Raw genomic sequence first — 15,490 nt, forward strand, 5'->3', positions numbered from 1 at the left:
TAGGGATTTAGTTGGTTGCGTAGTCATTCACTCATTTTATGGGTTTCTTCGTCAGTAAAACGGGATGGTAATCGGTCGGTTAATCAGTCGTTTGATGATTGAATTAGTTCCCAATCAATCAGCTGTTCACCTCAGTGCTTTATCCGTACCTGAGCCAGATGTTCAGTTAGTTTGTTGATCACTCGCCAGAGAGGACTAGAAAGACTAGACGACCACGTTTCAGACTCCTCAGGGTTAAGCCCGAGGAGGTTGTGTAACGTAGTGAATTCAGCCATTTAACCCGTCTGCACTGGATCACGCGTAATTGGTCAATTTGGGCGGCGAGTACTTTACGTATTCCTACACACACACACACACACACACACACATTCATAAATAGTGTGAGCAGCATGGTTGAGCTACTGTAGGACCAGTGAGTCAGTCAGTCAGTCGTGTGTGTGTGTGTGTGTGTGTGTGTGTGTGCAGGCGGACGGGAGGCCAAGACTCTGAAAGGTAACTACAGGTCAGACCAACACACACACACACGGTATCTCCCTGCAGTGCACGGCCCGGCTGCTGCCAATCAAACAATGTTTTTTTTTTTATGCAGTGTCACTCTGGGACGGTCCAAGTTCCACACAGGACAGGGGTGGAGGTGGTGGTGGTGTGGGGGGGGGGATCGTTCAGTCATTCGGCTGCACCACAAAAACGTGACTGTCTTCTGTAGCCTGCAGCGCAAAGACACAGGCTTAAAGACACACACATACACACACACACACACACACACACTGCCAGACTCTTATAGTCACACACACACACACACACACACACACACACAGACACAGTCGTCCTAATAACGTCCATATGTCTTAAATTATGTGAAAGTGCTGCGAGCTGCTGGTTCCACAGACATGTAAAGACTCCTTTATTCTTCTCTCTGCCCTCTCTCTCTCTCTCTCTCTCTCCCTCTCTCTCTCTCTCTCTCTCTCTCTCTCTCTCTCTTTACTCCCACCTCTTCCCGTCTCTCCCTGCCCCTTCATCCATCCTTTTTTTTTTTTTTTTTAAATATTCCTTTTTCTCTTTTAGTCAAACAAGCAGCGGTCCATACGTCGTTCCCGGCTTCCATCATCACTTCCAATCAGAAAAGAAGAACATTTTTTGCTTTATTGGCGAGCTAGAGGTCAGAGCTGCCGGATGAAGTTAATATTACCAAAACATATAAATCACATTATTTTCAGATTTTTATTTAAAACAGCAACAAAAAACAACTTTTCTCTTTAACATCCACGACTGTTTCTTTAATGCAATGTGCTCTTTCAGCTGGACGAACATGTAGATTTGAGTTTACTTAATGAATTCCCAAAGGAAAGCTGCATTAAAGTATAATTGATTTGCAGAACTGGCTGTTAACGTAAGTATTTATTTTTACGTATGAATGCAGGACATCACCTTGTTCGCAGTGTGTCAGTGCTGTAAACTACATTTACTCAAGTGCTGCACTTAAGTACACTTTTTAGGTATTTTTTTAATTCACTCAAGTATTTCCATTGTATGCTATATACTTCTAATATTGTACTTTTTACTACATTTATTTGACACCTCAGGTCCAGATTTTAGACACAAAACATGACCAATATATAACTTATTATTATAGATTAAACTACCCGACAGCATTTAAAATGAGTTTTAATTTAAACTGCTTACATATTAAGGCATCAAACATAATGGACATTCTGCATAATAAGTACTTTTAAGTTTACTTATAATACATTTACTTGCTTTTACTTACTGTAAGTGCAATTTTGAATGCAGGACTTTTACTTTGTAATAGAGTATTTTAACAAGACAGCATTTCTTCCACCAGTGCAGTATATTAACATTGTATTACTGTAATACATTGGCTTTGTAGATATATATATATATAGGTTTTTGTACTTCACTTGAGTGTTTCCATTGCATGCTACTTTATTCTTCAAATATTGTTCTTTTAACTCATTTATTTGACACCTTCAGGTCCAGATTTTAGACACAAAACATGATCAACTACTAAAATATAATGACGTTTTTATAGATTAAACTCCCCAACAGCATTTAAAGTAGTTATAATTTGCCCCACGTCAACCAGCTACAACATTAAACACTGCTAATGTCCCAATAATATAATATTTGAAAAGAAACATAGTAAACTTGTAAATCATGTTTATTCAAGCAATCGGAGTGGATGAAAAACGGATAAACAAAGTCGCATAATAAGTACTTTTAAGTATATTTTGCTGATAATATGTTTACTTGCTTTTACTTTTACTTTGTAACAGAGTATTTTTACATCGGAAAGTACAACTTAGGTAAAGATTCTGACTATCTCTTCAACCACTGCGGTATTTTAACATTATAGTACTGTAATACTTTGGCTTTGTATTTATTTTTTGGGGGATTTTGATAATTGCTGCTGGCTTTTCTCAACCATTAGAGGACCGCGTAGTCCCTCAGCTTTAATGGGAATATAAAAAAACTACAAAACTCTTTTAAATGTGACCTGAGAGACTGATTAAAGTGAGTAGAGCAAAGAGGGGACAGACAGGATGGGCTCCAGCCCAGTTAGAAATGGCAGTGCCCTCTACTGGTGATGAGCAGAAGCACAGGAGGCATGACTGCTTTCACTGCATCTCTTGTGCAAAGCAGCTTTGTTGTTCTAATTTATTAATGGCACACTTATTTATTTTCTGATTATCACTGCGAGATAGATAGAGAGGAAAAGGAAATCTGGCCTGCACTTAAAAGTCAGGTTAAAAGTGCCACTTCCTGTCCAAACTCACCCTCTACTTTCCCTCCTTGTGTTTCTCCTTTTCCTAAATTTAGAGGATGGAGGGATGGTTTTCCAAAAAACAAGGTGGAAGGAAAATGTGGGGAGGGAAAGAAAGAGAGAGAGAGAGAATGAGGGAGTTTAAGCGGAGGAGGAGGAACAGAAAAGACCGAGTTCGAGGTATATGTCAGAAGGGTGAAAATAAAGCGCTGGCTGCCACTGTCAACACGGTGCCTAACTTGGATTCACTCCGCAGTTGTTTCACTTTAGAGGGACGTTTTTTCCACTGCAGGGTCATGCAGGGCTCACTGAGGCCACTTCAGCGTGTTTACAGCACACTTACTGTGCATGTTGTCAGTTTTTATTATAGTTTAAGTCCTTAAAGGCCCATTTTAGGGGGGAAATATTGGCAGAGACAGAATATAATATTAATAAGTATGTTTTCTTTAGTGTATAAATAAGAATCGTTGTGTTTTCGTTACTTTAAAATGAGCTGTTTATATCTACATATGGAGCGGGTATTGTATATATAGATCCCCCAAAAGTGAAGCCAAAACATCTGGATCGCCCCCTGGTGGCTGGCTGCAGTATAGCTCATAAACCTCCTACATGTTAGCGGATGAAACAAACTAAAAAGTCAAAGTCAAATAAGTTTTTCCCAAATATGGTTTCTGTCATTTTAGGTAGTTCTTATCACGCTGATGTATGTTCAAGTGTTTTAATTAGTTATTTGATGCTATAAAAAGGTGGCGAGACGTCATGATTGACAGCTGTGAGTCTCTCTCGCTGACCAGCTCCGGCTCGCGATTGGTTCAGGCGGGTGACCTCGATTACCGCGGCTTCACCGCCCGATCACTACTGCGCAGACTCTGGCTCCAAAAACGTCAAAATCTGAAGATGGCCGCTCCCGTATCCGGGATATTTTGGCTTCACTTTTGTACAGTGGGGTCGTGTCGTCCATCTTTATATACAGTCTATGCCCAGAACGGACAAACCAAATACTTGCTCTCGATGGGAACATTTTGTGTTTTCATGTTTTCACGTTTTCGCGTCAGCCACCATAGCTCTACTATACGCTTGGCTTCAGTTTCAGTTGGTTGCAATCTGCAACAACACCGCTAGATGCCGCCAAATCCTACACACTGGCACCTTTAATCATCTATTTATCTTATTGTGTACAGCTGAGGAAAAGAAAAGACAAATGTACTTTGGTTTTGTTCCGTTTACAAAATGAAAACTAAAGAACTGAACTGAAATAAAGTCGACACAGTAGCTCAGAGTCTAGTTTCTGTCACCTCACAGCAAAATAGTCCCAGAGTTCGTAGAGATTTATCAAATCTGAATCTTTTCAAATCCCCCATGAATCTATTTATAGTACGGCAAATTTTTAGAAATGTTTTTACTGCACACCTCACCTGTCATCGAGACTTTATGGTGTGCAAGAACCGTGTTTGAACGCCCATATCTAGAATGAATAAATGTGATTTCAGTCGGACTGAAAGGAACCTGCAACCAGGTCCCAAAAACATTCTTTGGGGATTCATATCGTCCAAAAAACATTAGGAATTTTACTAACATTTGTGTAAAGGTGTGTCTCACTATTGTCATTTCCTCATAACCGTGAAGAAGTCTGTCTTTAGGAATGAAAGTCTTGACGTGATCGCAGCAACACCGGTTCCAGGTTCAGACTGAAGCCTTGATATGTCGACCAAAGTGATAAACTCTGTCCACGGCAGAAATACGTTCGTTTGATGTTGTTTTTCAGACGAGGATGATGTGTGAGCGCTGGCTGGCTGGCTGGCTGGCTGGCTGGCTGGCTGGCTGGCTGGCTGGCTGGCTGGTCCCCGTTTGGCCCGGTCCGGCCCCGTAGTGGAAAACCAGGCCGCTGTGGCTCTTTGAGGGAGTTAGTTTCCTAGCTTAGCACGGGGGTTATATGGAAACTGGCTGGCTCTGTTGATCCACCAAAGGCTAATGTGCTGTGTGAAGATTGTTTTTCCGTACGAAAACCACAAGGAGGGCCGACACACACACACACACACACACACACACACACACACACACACTGAGAGCAGCGGTTCTGGTCCAGTGGGTCATTCCTTCTCTCCAGTTGATGTTGTTTCGCTTCTGCTGTTGACTTAGTTTTATTATCCAGAAAACAGGAGGGAGCGCTGCCAACCCACACACACACATACACACAAACACACACGCACACACACACACTACACACTACACTAGACAGGCCTTTAAAACTGACCAGCTGACCTCTCATCTATTTCTGTCTGTTGACCCTCCTGTTTATTATCAAGTTGATGCGACAGTCAGAAGGTCAAACAGCCACCGAACGTCCTGTTGAGGTGCCACTGAGCAAGACCGCAAAAAAGCCAAAACACAACGCCGCCGCTGAACGGCCTGCGTCAAAACAGCCGCGGGCATTGATTGATGCACAACGTCACACAACACTTCACGCCACTGTCCTATTACCAGCTCGACTTGCGATCTCCTCACTCGCCTCTCGCTGTCGCCGTCTACTCTGCGTGTCCACAAATGGATGAGGAGAGACTAGTTGTTGCTATACGACCCACAACGGCAAAAACAAAAGCTGTTGCCTGGCGAGCTCTAACTCTGGAGATCGACTCTTCAGGTGAGAAATCAAGTTCAAGTGGTAGGTGTCCACACATGATTTAAAGCTAATGCAGAGGTGGAAGAAGAAGCTTTTCACTTTCATAAAAGTGGTAATAACACGATGTAAAAATACTCTAGACGCGCTGCAGCACGACACTTCCTGTTTGTGCGAGGGGCGGCACTTGACGCACATCATATGACGAGCTCCAGCTTAAGCCTCACACTTATAGAGATACGTATATATACACCGATCAGCCATAACATTACGCAGCCGCATACGCAACAAACTGCGATGCACTGTCAGAACCAGCATTAACTTGTTCAGCAGTTTGAGCTCCAGTAGCTCTTCTATTGGATCGGACAACACGGGCCAGCCTTCGCTCTTCACGTGCCTCAATGAGCCTCGGGTCTGACCCTGTCGTCAGTTCACCGGTTTTCTTTCCTTGGACCACTTCTGGTAGGTCCTGACCACTGCAGACCGGGAACATCCCACAAGAGCTGCAGTTCTGGAGATGCTCTGACCCAGTCGTCTAGCCAGCACTATTTGGCCCTTGTTGTCAAAGTCGCTCACATCCTTACGCTGGCCCATTTTTTCTGCTTCCAACACAAAGTTCAAAGTTCAAAATGTTCACTTGCTGTCTAATATATAAAACATACAAACATAGTATAAAACGACTATAGACATCACTTCCTGTACATCGCCTGGTTTCTGTCAGGATAGAGCCACCGTACAGAGAGTGTTTTGTAACAGGAAATAAAAAAGCGTGCATTTTAACCACATCGTCCGTAGCTATACCTACAAAATGCAAGGTGCTGTAATTCATATATATCCCACGAAATCAATGCGTATGTGCTCCACGTAATCTTGAACCAGGAAGGATAAAGAGCGATAAACGCCGTGTAAGGAGGAAGTCAGGGTGGGAGTGTCCTGGTTCGTTGTTCATATCCCGTGTGAAACCAGAAGTCAACGTTGATTTCTTTGTCACGTAACTTCCGTACTTAAGTAACGCCACTTCCGTAGTTGTTTTAACTGGAAATGCGTTTTACATTGGAGCCAATACAGTCAAACTCTGTAATACGACTCTTCATCCTTTGACCTCTGTAGGAAAAACCTCTTTCCTCTTGCCTCCTCAGGGGGGTCAGAGGTCATGGACAGAACGGCAGCAGGTATGAGATGTCTTGTCTTTGCTCAAAGACACTTCGGCAGTGAAACCTTTCGACTATAAGCAACACCGCCGACCCTTGTACCCGTCTCTGTGTTTGGCTGTTTGGGTTGAGAGCGGGGGAATGTTCAGGTGTGTGTGCACATACTATGCTTTTGTGTGTTATATGTGTGTGTGTGTGTGTGTGTGTGTCGCCCCCACAGAAAGCCCCTCTTTGTGCTGTGTTGGAGGCAGCCTTCCTAATCAGGGGTCATTACATGAGGTTAGTGCGGGGGTCTCCAGGGAGAGGAGAGGGGATCAGAGCCCAGATTAGACCCAGCCGACCCCTCACTGTCCCCGGGCACCGCCGTAACGAAACCCGACCCCCGCCTCCATATACCCTCCTTTCCTCTCTCTCTCCCTCTCGGAGGAGAAAACGAGAGGCTGATTTACAGGAAAACACATCAGACTCTCGTTTTTCTGTCCTTTTGTGTGTGTTTATCTGTGACTTTGTGTGCGTATGTGCATCAAAACGAGTGTTTATGTGGCGAGAGCGAAGGTATGTGCCCCGGGGATAACGGGGATAATAGGAGAGGGAGAGGTAAGTGGCTGATTACCTGAAATGGTCCTGGCACGGAAAAGAGAGAAAGGGAGGAAGCAAAGAGAGACAGAAGTTGAAAAAGACACAGAGAAAGAGAGAGAGATATAATAGTCCGAATAAAGGAGAAATTAAGCAGAGAGGATGAAGAAGAAACAGGTAATGGAGGGCGGGCGGGTGTTGACCTGAATCCCTCTCTCTCTGGGATGGGTAGAAGGAGAGGACGGAGTGATGGAGGAGTCGTTCTCACGCTTCAGTAGCCAGAACGCTGCTGATAAGACTGAGAGGACGGGATAGCTTTACACTGATACTCTCTCTTTCTTTCTGTTTGTGTGTCCTACCTTCCTCTTTGTGTAGCAGTGCTTTTGACAGCGGATGCATTTCCATGTTTTGTGTCTAAAAAACATTATAGGGATGCCACGATACCAGAGATTTAGTAGTCGATACAGATACCAGTGAAATTTCGCGATATTCTCGATACCATAACAAATACAAAAAAACAAGAATTAAAGTAAGTAAATAAAACAAAAACTCTCACGTACTTCAACATCCACTCCTTTATCGCCGTTTGCATTCTGGTTGTTGTTATGAAGTTAAACAGGCTTTAATTCACTCTCTATTATCTATTTTACAAAACTGCCGTGAAAACATCTTCAAACAACTTCACCTAGAGCTAGTTCCCGTTCGCTGTTAGCAGCCGCAGAGCAGCACAGTCCTGTATGGAGCTAACCGCTAACGTTAGCTCTCCTCCTGACGATTTCAACGTGAATTTTGTTGTTTGCAATGGACGCGTCAATAGTGAGTTTGCTGTCATCACGTTTTCCTTCATCCCCGAGACGCCATTTGTCTCGAGCCCTGATGTAGTTTACCAATGTATGCCGATTGTAACCTTTCCACTAAAGACAAAAGCCAGATGTTAGTGGGTGTTAGCGGGCTTTTTGTCCAGTGGGAAAAGGCCTTGAGTAAAGCTCTTCTCTTCTGCCTTTGAGAATTGTAAATGGTGGAAAAAGACCAATATTTGCATGCATGTTTACCCTGTGCATGCTTTAGCCTTTCCGTTAATGTGACTGCATTCAATTCTGACTTTGTGCAAAGTTTTACTTTCTTTGCAAGATTCAAACTTTTCAGAGCCACATTTTAACCTCAAAGGGATGCGTTTTTATTCCAAAGATCACTGGAATGTTCCTTTAACGTGGCTGCTTTTAATTCAGATTTAAACACTGCGGGAAAAGTTGAGTCTCGTTGTGATTGCCGGCATGACTTCTACAGAAAAATACCTTTTCAAGCATGATGCTGAAGTTCCCAGAACTTGTCGAAGGTTTTTTTTTTCCCTTCCTATGACACCCCAATCTCCACCATGTGCGTGTATGTGTGTTCATGTATCTGGGTGTGTGCTGACCTTTCTCCTCTTGCGGTGGATGTCTCCGATGCTGTTGGCCAGCGAGTTGGGTCCCAGCAGCGTGGCGGTGCTCTGAGGCCAGTCCACCGTCACCAGCGTGTGCTCGCCCATCAGCACTTTGCGCACGTTCTCTGCGCCCGTCACCCGGATCAGAGGGCGGCCCAGCAGGTGGGTCTTGAACACGTTGCCGTACTTCTGCCTCCGCGACGCGTGGAAGCCCGAACCCTGGACATAGAGCACACATGAAGGTCAATCTTATGGTAAATGATGGACTTGCATTTATATAACGCCTTTCTCTCAAAGGGCTTTACACTACATGTCATACACACATTCACTGATGGCAGAGGCTGATATACAAGGTGCCATCCTGCCCATCAAGATATAATGTAATCTAAATACTCATTCACACACTGATGGCAACGCCTTCAGGAGCAGACCTTTTCCATCGGACAAATAATAATAACTAAGAATGCGCAAAGATTATTAATCAATCCATGGGACTCAAATGTTGCTCGCATTGCATAAAGATTTCTATTTACGTAAGAAGGTAGAGACACTTGAAGCCTGAAGAAAGTGATAGAAAAAGATGTTGTAAAGGATGCTTGGGCAGAGCGAGACTGTCGTGGGAACGATGTGAATTTTGCTGAAAGGTGGAATTTCCCTTTACCAGAAGAGACGTATGTACAGCAGAAGGTGTGAGAGGAAATCCCCGAACACTCCACCCTCTTCAGCTAACGTTAGAGAAACGCCTTTTCTATTTGGTGAATGGAGATCCCCTTCATCTCCTACTTCTGATTTACTATCATTTCATTCTCTCTTGATCTCTACTTTCTCTACGCTCAGTCTGACTTTAAGCCGAAGACGTATAATATCACATCACCAGCTTCCTTTGCTTTTTAAGCATTCTTTGTAAAGTTGCGTCAATCATCATCTTTCCTAACGTCATCCTCATTCTCTTCGTCCTCACTATCACATCATCAACTAAACTCGCTCTACGAGCTGCCACATGACGCCGTGATGGTATTTTGCAAACCAGACAGAAAAGTGACCAAAACCTTTCAAGTTTAAGCTCTGCAGCGATTCTTATTTTTCTTTTTTTTTTACGCTTGCTATTAATTTAAAACAGACTTTAGGATCTGACCTTCACTCTAGCTTTGATCTTCACCTCTAAAAGCTCTGAGTAAGTATTTTTTTTCTCTCTCTCTGTGGTTTGGGGCCCAAACAGACCATTTTCTGGTGAGTCCCCCACATGCTAAAAGTTACTAATGTTTCCATCATCTCGGCTCCCAGAGCAAAAGTAAACTTATACACTAAGACTGCAGATGTTTAAGAAGCCCGTATACACACCAGGTTAATTCAATGAAAACTGATTCAGGATGCCTTTAGGATGTGATCGGAGTTCAGCTTTAACATCAACCGATGAGTAGTTGAGGTCAAAGGTTCTCAAAACATTTTCAGCTCCGGCTTCAAGTACAGTAAATGAAATTTGCCATCAAGTAAGGACCAGATTGAAGGAATGTAAAAAGATCTTGTTTGATCAGTTTCAGTCTTGGTTCATCCTTTTTAGCTAATGCCTCTTGAAATATTGTCCAACACTTTTTATCTACCACTAACTAGGGTGGTCAAAACGCAAAAAAATGTTTTTTATCACCATTCATTTCTTAAACGCATAAACGCAATCAATCTTTCTGAGGTTTTAGCGGGCTTAGTTTTAAAGCCAGATACTGAGAAGATAGTGAAGATGCTGGAATCATAGGAAACTACAAGACCTAAAGAATCCATTGGTACCAACCATGTCACACTAGCTTGTCGCAAAGGAGGCTAAATAACGCTCAAAACTTGCGCTAAAATTGGCGAGGAAAAACTGGAAATGTAATTAGCAGATGGCTATCATTCCTTTGGCCGAAAAGGCAGCTGATTAGACAGTTATCAGGTCATTAAATGGGCATTATCAGTGATAAGCCTCATAGACGTGGGCCAGTAGGGGCCTGCTACACCCACTAGTAGGTTTTATCATCTATTCACCTTGGGCGATCACCGAAAGAAGTAATAAAAGGAGACGACAATGATCTCAAGAGGCTGTAGTCATTAGGGTCTGTGGTCTAATTTATGTCGGTTTAGGGGTCCTCGACATGAAAAAGTTTGGGAACCACTGCAGCATGAAACTCCTTATGGGGTGGAGGTCTGGGGCGATGCGTGGGACACAAAAACACAGAACTATCAAACAGGAAACTGGGGTTTGCATCCGGTGTGAAACCAACAACATGTAGTTGTCTTTATGTTCACAAGCGTTAAGTTTCACTTTCACTTTCACACTATATTTTCCCCTAAACTTAACCAAATGGTTTTGCTTTCTAGACCTAAAGAAGTTGTAGTTTTTGTCGCCTAAATTTAAGAAGTTGTTCTTGTTTTGTGTTGACGTAGGAGGCCCCTACTGACCCACATCTATGAGGCTTGTAACGACTGATAATGCACATCGAATCAGGTGCAGCAGGAGAAGAAAGGGGACAGGAACTCAACCTGAATCTACAGAAAATCAGAGGAAGGAGACGCCAAAATTGACAGCTGATCTCGAGGAATTGGAGCACAGAAACACACAAACGGCAATGATGTTAAAAATGTCTCGTAATGCTTTAAAACTTCCTTGAAAACCCTTCATTTTCACGCTGGGACCCACCAGAAGAAGCCAGCACAGCTCATTTCGGGGTCCCCGCACCGCAGTTTGAGCAGCCCTGCTGTCAGTAAACCCCCAGAGGAACCAGAGCTGGAGTCAGTTAGCGAGCTGACCTGGGTTCAGCTTTGACGCTGACCTCTAAACGGTCCGGGTCACGGCAGAGCGAGAGGGAGCCGACCCCAGAACTGTAAATGGGCTGTTTGAGTGAAAAGAATATATATCAGCCCGAGGGCAGCTTACTGTGTTACACACACACACACACACACACACTCACACTCCAACACTCGCAGACAAACACATCATTCACACACACATACAGTGAAAACACACATGCATGTTCAGGTTCACACAAATTCATAAAATTCTCCAAAAAAAAACGTGCAAAGCAAACAAACACGCGGAGGCCTAACTGCAAATTGCCGTGACAACACTAACTGGTTTGACCCCAGTTTACTCCTGGGGAAAGAGATATGTACGACACACACACACACTAACACACACACGGGTGACATATGTAAACATACGCGCTAAAGAAGCAGTACTATGAGGTGCTGTAAAACAGTTTGGTCCCATTTCGGCATTTTTCGTTTTTTAAAATGATGCAGATAAGATCAAACTTTTCCTTTTATTCTGAAGGGAATTCACATTAAGAGCTACTGTAACACTCTACTACTGCTGGAAACCATCAGTGTGTTTGTGTGAGAGAGAGCTTATGTACGGTATGTTCGTGTGAATGCAGACTTCTCTCTGGGACTAATTTTAGCAGGTAGTTTGTTTCCTGTTTGAGCTTCCACGTTAATCCTCACAGTGATTCTGGTTTAACGGTGTAATTTGTGGCTCCGCGTCCTGCAGTGAAGCCTCCATACGTTTTAAAACGGAGGAAACAGTAAATGAACTACCTGCTCGACTACATGTGAACAAAAACTGTCGTTGTTTTTGCTGGAATTTTTGAAGAATCTGTTCATCTTTTATCGTTTCTTCGTCTGTGGATCATGAGGTAAAAAATGCATTCAGCATGTTTGCGAAGCCTTAAATTACCCTTTAAGCCATTTGTGGCCACAACTGAATTTTTAAAATTCCCTTTGGTAGAAGTGTCCTCTGGGCTGGCATGAGCACAAATGTGAAGAAATATTTCAAAGTCGGTCAAACGGTTTGGCTGAAAAGTGAGTTTGGTACGTGGGACTACTGCAATAGACTCAAATAGAAAATGTATCAAACTAAATATAGTATGATAAAACGTCTGTATCTCAGAAACTACAAGGAGCACAATCAAGTATTTGGTATCTATGAACTCATAACAAGTCGAAGATCAAAAATATGCACACCTATGCTGCGTAAAATATATATATATTTCGTAAGGAAAACATTTAATAAACACAATGTTAGCGTTTTTCCTCATTCTTTCATTTGTAATCTTTTTTTCATAACTGACATAATGAAAACACTTCATTAATGAAATGAGTGATGGCCGGTACGCGCCGTCTGAGGTGGGATCCCGGCCCAGCGAGGTCGGGCACACCACCGTAAAGTGGTATCGGTGCCATTGTATCAGAGCCGTTTTGCGAGTACGAGTACATGAGCACAGTATCGGACGCGATACCCGATACCGGTATCGGTGCATCCCTGATTTGGTACATAATATCATGACTTACGACGATGTTCTCCTTGACTTGTTAAACAATATCTTGCAGTTTTTTTTAGGCTTTCTTCAACTAATCGGTCGTTTTGGTCTCAATCAACAAAGATTTCTTTAGTATTTTTATGCTTTTTTCATTCTGATGACTTATTTCCAAGAAACTTCTGAGCACATCTCTGGTAAACACGAGATAAAGTGGTGCTTTTTGTGTGATTCTTTGTGGAGAAACTCAACAAATCCAAGAATTTCTTTGGTGGAGAACAGCCCTACTTTATTCACACGAAGACGAATTGCTTCGCAGAAATGCTTCTCAGCTCCTCCACGTTTCAACGGGCAAGGTGCGACATGAGTGCGTTTTTTGCGGTCTCGCCTACTGTTTAATTTTGCTCCTTGCAGCTCATCTCTTTCTTCCCCTTCCTTGCGACGCAACCTCACACATCTCCAACGTCTCTGTGTGAACTTGGCCCAAATTGAGCACAGATGCTTCAGCCTCTCTGCAGCTCTCTGTTGGCTGTTTCATGTTGCTTTGAAAACTCTTGATTGCCAGACTGCTTTTATAGATGAAAAATGCTGCTAATTAGCATTCACCCCCAACACGCCCCACCTCTGTGGCTGTAGTTTGTCACTGCGCTTAAACTGCTTCAGATGTTAAGACCTTTTTCATGAGGTGTTGACATTATTTTACGTCGTGCATTTTGGAGGTTTTCCAAAAAGTTGTACTCAAAATGCATCTTTTTGTTACAACAGTAGGTCTACATTCTGCTCCTGTGGTTGCCATCTCTGCTGCTTCTACGATGCATTTCTTGCAGTCGAACGTGCAAAATGACGACTTAAAAAACAGCCACTTTATACTGGACACTTAAACCCTGCCATTGACTTTCATCATAGTTACTGGAAATAACCACCTAAATGTTGCCCGTCAGGTTGATTTTAATTTTAAAGAAACATTCACTCTTCTAACCTTCTCCTTTGCATATTTCAGTTTCTTTTTCTCTCTTAGATTGTTGAAACAATTTCTGCCATTGACTTCCATCATACTTACTGGAAATAAACACCTAAATATTGCCCGTCAGTTTGATTTTTATTTTATTTTTAAAGAAACATTCACTCTTTTATCCTTCACCTTAGCAGACTTCAGTTTCTTTTTCTCTCTTAGATCGTTGAAACATTTTCAGCCATTGACTTTCATTATAGTTACTGTAAATAACCACCTAAATGTTGCAAACCAGGTTGATTTATCTTTTTAAGAGGGTATTTTTAAAGAAATATTCACTATGTCAGCCTTCATCTTTGCAGCTTTCAGTTTCTTTTTCTCTCTCAGATTGTTGAAACAATTTATGCCATTGACTTTCATCATAGTTACTGGAAATAACCACCTAAATATTGCCCGTCAGGTTGATTTTTATTTTATTTTTAAAGAAACATTCACTCCTCTATCCTTCTCCTTCGCAAATTTCAGTTTCTTTTTCTCTCTTAGATTGCTGAACCATTTTCTGCCATTGACTTTCATCATAGTTACTGGAAATTACCACCTAAATGTTGCAAATGAAGTTAACTTTTCCTTTTAAGAGTGCATTTTTAAAGAAGCATTCACTCTTTTATCCTTCACCTTCGCCGCAGATTTCTTTCTTTTTCTCTCTCTTCGATCGCTGAAACGTTTTCTGCCATTGACTTTCATCATAGCTACTGGAAATTACCACCTAAATGTTGCAAAACCAGGTTGATTTGTCTTTTTAAGAGTGTATTTTTTAAAGAAGCATTCACTCTTTTCAGCCTTCACCTTCACCTTCAAATTTTGCTTTCTTTCTCTCACTCTGCCGATCTGTCTGGGCGCAAACTGTTGACCTGAACTGTTTTCACAGCTCCTGTACACTTCCTCTTTTTACCGTGGCATGCACACACACACACACACACACACACACACACACACACATTAGCACACACACCAGGTCGCCGGCTGGCCTCTGGAGCCCTCGGGGTGTGTGTGTGTGCGTGTAAGAGTGGGGTTGTTTTCCAGGCTACATTTTGCTGCCACATGGATGTAGAGTGGTTTAGTATGTCTGCCTGGCAGGCCTGCACACACACACACACACACACACACACACACACACACACACAGTCCAATACGAAGGGAGTTCCTCAGGCAGCCAGACAAGGCTCCCTTTCACACTCCAAGATACAGCATCAGATTGGGCCGATTGTGTACTTTTTTCAGTGTGTGTGTGTGTGAGTGTGTGTGTGTGTGTAGCTACGTGCGTTATGTGTGTATCTCCTCACACAATTTCTCTTTCCATTTCTTTCTATTTTCATTTCACACACACACATTTTGGCAGCACACTGATGGTTTTCATCTGTCTTAGTCCCCGGAAAATAATTGTGTGTTGAAGAAAAAAGTTAAAATAATCTGTGTGTGTGTGTGTGAGTGTGTGTGTGTGTGTGTGCCAGGGGTGTGGTCTGGATGACATTTAGCGTAAAAGGTGAGAAGTGTACACCCCCCCCTTCTCCCCTTCTCCCCTTCTCAAATCTGGCAAAACACACACACATACATACAGAGCGAGCATGGAAAAGTCGTGATGTAATGACGCCACACTTCTCATGCAGGAGAACACGTACAAAACCGCACGCTGGATCACAGCA

General features: G+C 42.8%; 1 protein-coding gene across 1 annotated transcript in view; it reads right to left on the reverse strand.

Annotated features, from left to right (window-relative positions):
• LOC119481470 (cytochrome P450 26B1) overlaps positions 1–15,490 on the reverse strand; it is a 41,354-nt gene that overhangs the window by 12,441 nt on the left and 13,423 nt on the right. The window contains exon 2 of the mRNA XM_037758425.1: positions 8,544–8,768. Within this exon, the coding sequence (XP_037614353.1) occupies positions 8,544–8,768 (225 nt within the window). The remainder of the gene's footprint in view (positions 1–8,543; positions 8,769–15,490) is intronic.

This window comes from Sebastes umbrosus, chromosome 22, assembly GCF_015220745.1.
Source record: "Sebastes umbrosus isolate fSebUmb1 chromosome 22, fSebUmb1.pri, whole genome shotgun sequence".
In the NCBI taxonomy this organism is placed as follows: domain Eukaryota; kingdom Metazoa; phylum Chordata; class Actinopteri; order Perciformes; family Sebastidae; genus Sebastes; species Sebastes umbrosus.